Genomic DNA, 8746 nt, shown 5'->3' with positions numbered 1-8746 from the left:
TATGAGTGAGGAAATAACAGAATTTTAAGGGTTTATGTGTGTATATATCTATATAATTTTGACTATTTAGGGGTTTTGAAGGCTTATTTAATCAATTTTATAGTCTACTAATATGTAGAAAATAATATATATTATTTTTTTCCTACCCCTCCATTGGATAATACCTCAATCAGCCTTGCAATGTTTTCTTGGATTGGTTGTGTTGACTAGACGAGGCAGTAATCAACATTGTGCACTTTTGTGATTTTGAATCTTCAAGAACTTGGCAGCTTTGAAAATTGGCATTTCCAGAAAATCCTGTGGATAAGAAGTCTAGGTTGCTATTTGTGTTATCGAGCCAATCGAAATGTACGCAACTCATTAATGAACTCAATGGAAATCTAATACTCTAGATCCGGATTTTTATGGCCAGTATATGAGGATGAGAACGTTAGAATCGGGATTTATTGTCATTTTACAACGAAAATCAACAACAATAATACTGTAATAATAACAATTTATAGTGCTTTTAACTTAAGTTTAACTTACGCTTTACATGGAAATAAAATACAAGGACTTATACAATTTACATTTTTTTTTTGGAAATCTAATACTCTAGATCCGGATTTTTATGGCCAGTATATGAGGATGAGAACGTTAGAATCGGGATTTATTGTCATTTTACAACGAAAATCAACAACAATAATACTGTAATAATAACAATTTATAGTGCTTTTAACTTAAGTTTAACTTACGCTTTACATGGAAATAAAATACAAGGACTTATACAATTTAGACATTTTATCTTATTCAGTGTAATTGTATCTCTTTTTAATTAAAATCAAAGATACAAGTACTGTAAAAACGAGATACTGTACAAGCTTATTGAAAATAGTGTTCCCAGCAACATGTAGGCACGAGTGACAGTGAGATTAAACATTATGTGTTGGTAATAAAATGAAAACGTCTAGAAAATTGATACCAAAATCAAATCTTTATGATCAATTATTATTAGTTACATAAAAAATACAAAGTGACCTACTGCGTCGAAATCCAGAAAACGGGGCTTGGGTTGCGCTATCATTTTCAGTGAAGTAACTTTTTTTTCAAAAACAAGGTCGAAGGTCAAATGAGGCATTTCTGGTAAATTTGGGCAAATGTAGCATTAGATGAAATATACAACCTTCAATACGTGAATGCATATGTGGGGGCTGGCGGATTTTTTTTTTATCGCCCATGTGCTTATACGTGCGTTGTATCGCACTTTGCACTTAATCGTTGCACTGTGTAATAAATGCCTGTCGTACTTTGTACCAAAGTTGTTGCACTTTGTAATTACTGTTGTCGTACTCTGTAACAAAGTATGCACACTTTGTAATAACTTGTTTTAACTCATTAAAAAAATAAAAATAAAAATTAGTTTGTACAAATGAGGAATATGGTACGTGATATTGCAAGGTCAAATGTCACATGCGGCATAAAGATGCCTTTTGACTGTAAAGATCACTATACAAGCGCTGTGTGACAACTTTGATACAAAGTGCGACAATTAGTACAAAGTGCCACATAACATATATGTATGTCGATTTAAATATAGAAAAATCTTTGATATTTGTTTCACCTCAAATGCTAGAATGTCTAGACTAGAGCAGAAATATTCAATTGTTAACAAAATAATCACCAAATATCGGATTTTTGCCCTAAAAAAAGCATGACAGTACACCTGATAGTCGAAGTCAGTTGCATTTGGTAAGAAATATGATTGGCTTTTAGATGAGGTGCAACATGTCTGTTTGCACACTTTCCTTTTTGAGTATATTATCTAAGTTGCTGATTTTTTGCTGTTTTTGATATTTGTATTTTCAAGTGTTATGAATTAAAATTTACTGCATTATACTCGGCAAGTACGGTACTATATAATGGTTTCAGTCTTCCTTTTCTATTGTCACGTCACGATCATATAATTGGTCAAATTCTGACACAGTATGGTTGAAATATCTATTCACTAAGTACTGTTTAATTTTAAACAAATTCGCGTAATCTCGAAAGCTCTGGTGAGGGCAGTAGAGTATATTAGCCCTAACGGCCGCCCATACAAGAAAAATGAATTAATTAATCAACTGAGTTTCTAGAGCTCTAACGGCCGCCCATACAAAAAAGAGGTATTAATCGATCAGCCAGCCGAATGTTTCTAGAGCAGCTCATCCAAGCTAAAAATACAATGAAAACTAATGTGCTGCGGCAAGACATGTCCACAGCACTTCATTAGTCGTTTGTCAATAACTTCAGTAACAGAATTAATGATAACGAGTCACCGTCTGATCTCTTCATTTCTAATTTTATTTATGCAGTGCCAATGATTCAGATTCATAGGTTAGGGTAACTAAAGGTAGAATTTAGTCTATAGACTTATAAAGTGCTACCAGTGTTTTTAAAAAACAGAATTTGTTAAAATTTGTTTTTTAGGTGTCAACAAAATGATGTTTTAGAGACTTTTATAAACACAAGACAAAATCTACTTTCTTTTCTTGTTTTATTTCAAATACAACATCAGTTGTACATTTATTAAAACAAAGTTTAAAGATGTCATCAAATTCTTATTTTCTGTTGTTTTATTCTAGATACGAAGTAATCTCTTAATTGCTCCACAATTCATTAGCATCTTGTTTAATGACATGTATGACGAAAGTTATTTAGTGGATTTTAGGCTGTCCAATCCTGGGAGACGGCACCACCCCAGTCGGACGATGGCGTTGGTGCTGCCCAATCCTGAGTCTTGGCTGAATCGGCTGCCCAGTCTTGCGTCTTGTTTGGCTCTGGTGGAGCAGCAGACCAGTCATCTGCGGTGCCGCCAGTGGACCAGTCGCTGGTAGCTCCGAATCCAGTTTGCTGAGGTGGTGGTGCTGCTGCTGCTGGAGTAGCTTCTGCGGCCCACTGTGCAACAGAACAAAAATACATTTGTCAATTTAAAATAAGCATGTCAAAATAATACAGCTCATCCAACACTTTCAATTTAAAAAAAAAAAACCACACAGTGATCAAAACAAGAAACCTTTCCGGAGTATCAACCTAAATTAAACAACTGACCAATTAGATCAAAACCAAGAATACATACTAACAACAATATAAAAGGGTGAAAAATAAAAATAATAATAGTGTAGTTTTATATAGCGCACAAATCCATCTAATGTAAGATGCTCAGGGTGCTTGAAATGTGGACTAGAAACTTGATCAATTACTTTCTTCACCCCTAAGGTCCCTTCGTGTCTGTGCTACCCAGTAAGCCGGTACCAGCAACTCTCATCGTCCACCACAGGGGCTGTCTGTTCCAGTACACCGGGGTATCCCCCTACTTGTCTCGAAGGATGTACTGGGTTCTTTATAGTGCACACGAGCCATTGTATACACTGGGCCTACGGTTTATATTCCTTATCCGAGAAGACTTGTTCTACCACCAGAACTATAGGCGAGCGTGCCGTTTGAACCAGCGGTGATATTATGGCTATAGCTTGCGGCGCCCCTGCTAACCGCTCGGCCATTCGACTCGTATAAGACAACCCTGTTTCACTGTCAGAATTCATACTTTTAGTAACTCTTTATGGTCTTTATACTTCAACTAGCTGACTAAAAGTGGAGGCAAATGAAGGGCTAATCTTGAAAATAATACCATTTTATGGACTTTTAAATGTTAATAAAAATCTCATTTCTCTGTATTTAAAACTGCGTTTATTTATACTAACATTTAGTAGGTTCATTGCAGTAGTAAATTCGCATGTTACAGACAACCCACACATAACTCAATAAAGATTTCAAAAATCTAATATTTGTATGTCGCACGTATAAGACAACCTGTTTTTTTCAATCGTCATTTACTATTTTAGGCCTCGTCGTATACACGAATAGAGTGTATACAGTAAATCTTGCAATTTTATAAAGCTTTTCAGCACCATCAGGCCACCGATTCTATCCTGACTGCTTGAATGTACATGCCATGGGTGAGAAACAAATGTTCTACTGCAAGATTAACAATGTCTTTAGCAAAACTTACATCATCGACAACTGGCTGTATGGCATCTGCTTGTCCACCCCACTGCTCCGGGTAGCCAACATTTACTGCAGGCTCTTCCTTGGCTTGCGCCCTCTCGCGGGCATCTTGCTCGTCCTTTTCAGCCTGTCGGAATAAAAAACACGATTGAAATACGTCATTTAAATGTCAAATAACAAACTATCTGACTTTGTTATCTGACAATAATAACAAAGTCAGATTAAAACAGATTATAATTTTCACAGAATTAGCCATCACAAATGTTTTGTTTATTTCATTAACATAGGAAACTGTTTCTGACTTTTCAGCACAATTAGACCACTTTTTTTTTAGTCTAACTGCTTCCTATTAAACCAGATTAAATTATTCTTTGCCCGCTACTGGCATCTCATCCTCCTCATTATCTGAGGGGCGGATGTGGCGAGTGGGCAAACTGAAAAATGTCAAAGCCAAGTTATATTGATTCTTTACCTTTAGAAATGTACTTTGCTTAAAAAATTATTCTAGTAATTTAAAACGAAAGGGAGCCACATTGCGTTTTTGCCTGTCTGCTTTTTTCGTATACTACAAATGCTAATATAGAGGAGCATGAAAATTACCACTACTGATTAATTAGTAATATTCTATTCCAGCATATTGCATTGCTGTGGAAGGATGTGAACCTGTAGCTACTATATAAGCACCTCTTTACAGCCGCTAGGTAGTCACAGACCACGCCCCTACAGAATTCGGCACAATCACGCTGCCAGTTATGGGGTATTCTCCTACCCTTATATTTACTTCAAAGACGAAGCAGTAAAAATAACGCATGCTGGTACACGGCTGGAAAAATTCCAAAACAATAAACTGCTGGGTTATACAGTGTGTGATTTGGTGATGGAGCCATTTGTCACTTTCATGGTTGGAGGCACTAACATTCTTTTTTCAAGGGCTGCTGTTACAAGGAACAAATTTATGTTGGCTTTATTATTGAGTTCTACTACTTACATCTTCTGGGTCACGGTAGAAGTACAGATCAGGCATGGTTTCCCAAGAGATCTCACGGCTAATGGTTCCACGAAGACGGAGAACTTCACGTGCCAACATCCACCACATCAAACCAATGGAATGAATACCCTAGGAACACACAAACAGGAGTTATGTTGAAGGAAACAAAGAGAATAATTCAAGAGACACAAAAAAAATAAAATATGAAGTTGTTTCTAGTTTTTCAGCACAACCAGACCACTATTCTAGCCTAATCGCTTCCTATTAAACTAGATCGAGTTGTTATTTGCCCGCTACTGGCATCTCATCTCCACCATCAAATGATGGGCTGATGTGGCGAGTGGGCAAGTAACATATGATGTTACTGTACTATAAAATTATTTTCATTAAAACATTAAAGAAAACAAGACCAATTGAGCATTAATAATGTTTCTGGATAAAAATATGAAGTAAATACCTTGTTGTTGCAAGGTATGGCAATATCAATGTGACGGAGAGGCGCGTCAGTGTTGCAGAGCGCAATGACGGGGATGTTCACATAAGAGGATTCTGTGATTGGTTGCTGATCAGTACGTGGGTCAGTCACGACGAGAAGACGTGGCTCACGGTATGCAGCTTGGATCTGATTGGTGAATGTACCCGGAGTGAAGCGTCCAGCAATGGCAGTGGCTCCTGTTGCCATGGCGAATTTCAACACTGCACGCTGCAAAGAATTATACAAAATTACTTTACACCCACATTTGTTCCTATTAGCAATATCTTTCGGTTTTAAAGTGTTTTATAATTGTTTCTAGCTTTTCAGCACAATCGGACCACTTGTTCTAGACCAACTGCTTCCTATTAAACTAGATCGAGTTATTCTTTGCCCACTACTGGCATCTCAGCCTCCTCATTATGTGAGGGGCGGATGTGGCGAGTGGGCAGAAGCCATAAATAGAATAGAAAGTTATGAATAAAAAGTTTTGTTGACAATCTTCTGGTAAATGGATAAATAAAGCAAGCAAGGTAAAAAGCATCCACTTTGCTATTACAGGTCTCTCTCACTAAAGACCCCACCAATTAAGGACCACCTCCAATTAAAGACCACCTCCAAGTAAAGACCACTTTTCTATGGTCCTATATCTACAAATGCCTTTTATCTTTATTATTCTAATTAAAGACCAAAGCTCCTAAAGACATGGAAACACCAGTCCCAAAGTGGTTGTTAATTAGAGGAGACCTGTAGTATCATTTTAAGCCATCTACATTATATATTTCAGATAATAAACTTGCGATTTGCCCATAAAATGTCATCTTTTCCATATATAGGACATCTGTACCATTAATCTTGAGACTCTAGAGCTTAAAATCAAGTTACATACCTGGCCATAAGGGCGAGCAGAGATAACACAGACATCAGCTGGGTTCTCCACTGCAACGATGGCTCTAGCAGCTAGCAACAGCTTTTCCCATGTGCGACGAAGGTTGATAATGAAACCACCTAATATTAGATAATGCAAAAACCAATCATAAATTACCGACTCTTGTTTATATATTAATTCAATTTTATGCAAGTTAGATTGATGCTTTAGACCAAAATATCTCCTGTCTAGTATAGTAGTAGCCAGTACACGAACGTAGTTCAGACCTCAGAATGTACGACAGAGAAGCATCTGATTTTTTGAAGTCTTAAACTATCAGTCTAAGATCCGGTCCGTTTGTTCGTCCAACATTAGATGAGCCATTGCAATTAAGTGTTTTATTTCTTACTTAGATCATTACTGTTGATTTAACAAACTCAAAATATTGAATTTAAAAGAGGGCCTACCATCACTTTTGCGTTTGTAGATGTATTGCATCATCTGGTAATCTACATTTTGGGCTCCGATGTGTACACCAGCGCCCAGGAATTTGGTGACATCATCTTCTTTGAGGGCTAGAATATCATGATTTCCGGACATCTTGTTGTTGATCTTTTAAAGTTACGGGGATCAACCTGAAAAATAAAAATGTTCTTTTTGAAGCCAGACAGGAATCACAGAACAGGATTAACATGGATGATAGATAATCTTCCAACATTTTTACAATCAGAGATGTTGACTGGCACACCTCAGCCTCACTATCTTAATGCACAGGTCTATGGTGTCTTAGTAATTAATACAGGCCTAGCCTATGTGTTTTTTGTCTTAAAATCTTTAAATTTAAACATTTAAAGGCCAAATACATGTCCCCGCCTTCATCAAATTGTGGAGCCTCATGAAAAATTTTAGTATTTTTCAAATAAACAATAATTTTTCCACGGAAAATGAAAATAATGCCAACCCGAAAGATTGTTGTCAAAGCTTATGAGGTGGAAACATAAAAGGCAGACTACATTACAAAGATTCATTTTATTTCTTTTTAAAAAAATAATTATTTAATTAACAGCCTGTTTTCCACCAGGCCTATATATAGGATATAGTATATAATCCTAGCAGACGTCTTTCTGAAGTTCGTAAAATGTATTTCAGTTACAAAGTCTTCAAATATCCGTGCAGGGATTATGGTGGGTGGTGTCGCCCTGCCTTGAAGTTACCCACCTAGTCTTACACCTGTGTTCTTAAAACAAACTTCGAACTAGAACTTCATTTAGTGCTAGTTGCAACTTCAACTTCAATTTGTATTCACAAACAACATACAGTATTCGAAGTTTTAACTACGACTAAATCAAGTCCTAGTTTTAGTTTAACTGAAGATGACTGGAGCGCCACGAATATCAAACTAACCAATAAAAAGGGCCACCTTTAATAGCAGACAAAATTTTAGAGATTAAGTAATGCGGATGAATATTAAGGTGCCGTCTGTGGTTCAAAAATATATTTCCTCATAATTTATAATAAGCCATCATTCACTTAATTAATTTTCTATAATAACTATATTAGTTGTTAACATATTACGATAGAGAATTTGAACAGTTGCTGGAAATTTGCTTTCTTTGAAGAACTATTATAGTTGAGTCTGAGCGAGGGCGGCGCCATCTTTAATGTTGTTATGGTGAAGCTACGCAAATCAGGAACTATCGCATTTGGCTAGCAAAATATGTTAATTTCTCTTTTTTGAAGCTCAACTTAGGCCCTATAAAAAATATTATTAGTTTATCACCCTATCTGGGCAGGAAAAGTGATGAGGGAGGGAGGCTTTTTTTTTTTTTTTTACTTTGCTAAAGCCAAATATTATCCTTGGTTTGTTTGCTGGTGCATTGATATTCAAAGTAAAACATGATTAAATAATGCAAACAATATCTACTAACTATTTAATAAAATAAATGAAAAAAATAAATAAATTAAATAAAAAATTTAAAAAAAATTTCCAATTTTTTTTTTTCAGTACCATAAAATGCATTCGCGCGAGGGTGATGAGCTAATAATTTTTTTTATTGGGCCTTATGTCTCTAGTTTAACACACCGAAGATATATCAAACCCACTTTTCCATCCTCAAATTCACTCTTATTATTTGGAGTACAGTATATAAATGTTATTACCAACCCACCCTACCATCAACGCTTAGTTTTCTACAGCCACAACAACCCTGCCATAGTAAATACAAACTTTCCATAACACCTAATAATTTGTCTTGAGTGCAAATTGCTTAGCCAAGATATTACATCTGTGGAATTAGAAATGGGACAGGATGATAAATTGTTATTTATTATTTAATCTGACAAGTACGAGTTGTCTAGGTAGGGACGGTGTAACCAAAGGCTCACCAAAAAACTA

The 8746-nt window shown here is 36.0% G+C and overlaps 1 protein-coding gene across 1 annotated transcript in view; it reads right to left on the bottom strand.

Annotated features, from left to right (window-relative positions):
• Nucleotides 1–2495: 2495 nt before the first annotated feature.
• Nucleotides 2496–8746, bottom strand: part of LOC117104131 (40S ribosomal protein SA-like) — a 7766-nt gene continuing 1515 nt past the window's right edge. Inside the window, exons 2-7 of the mRNA XM_033244821.1 lie at nucleotides 6819–6986; nucleotides 6373–6491; nucleotides 5469–5714; nucleotides 5012–5140; nucleotides 4028–4150; nucleotides 2496–2913 (exon numbers count right to left, since the gene is read on the bottom strand). Coding sequence (XP_033100712.1) covers nucleotides 2683–2913; nucleotides 4028–4150; nucleotides 5012–5140; nucleotides 5469–5714; nucleotides 6373–6491; nucleotides 6819–6951 — 981 coding nt within the window. The 5' untranslated portion in view covers nucleotides 6952–6986 and the 3' untranslated portion in view covers nucleotides 2496–2682. The remainder of the gene's footprint in view (nucleotides 2914–4027; nucleotides 4151–5011; nucleotides 5141–5468; nucleotides 5715–6372; nucleotides 6492–6818; nucleotides 6987–8746) is intronic.

The sequence above is a fragment of the Anneissia japonica genome, unplaced genomic scaffold (genome assembly GCF_011630105.1).
Source record: "Anneissia japonica isolate Jap-2015-1 unplaced genomic scaffold, ASM1163010v1 scaffold1065_len1792383_cov172, whole genome shotgun sequence".
In the NCBI taxonomy this organism is placed as follows: Eukaryota; Metazoa; Echinodermata; class Crinoidea; order Comatulida; family Comatulidae; genus Anneissia; species Anneissia japonica.
This window is presented reverse-complemented; position numbering and strand designations above follow the sequence as displayed.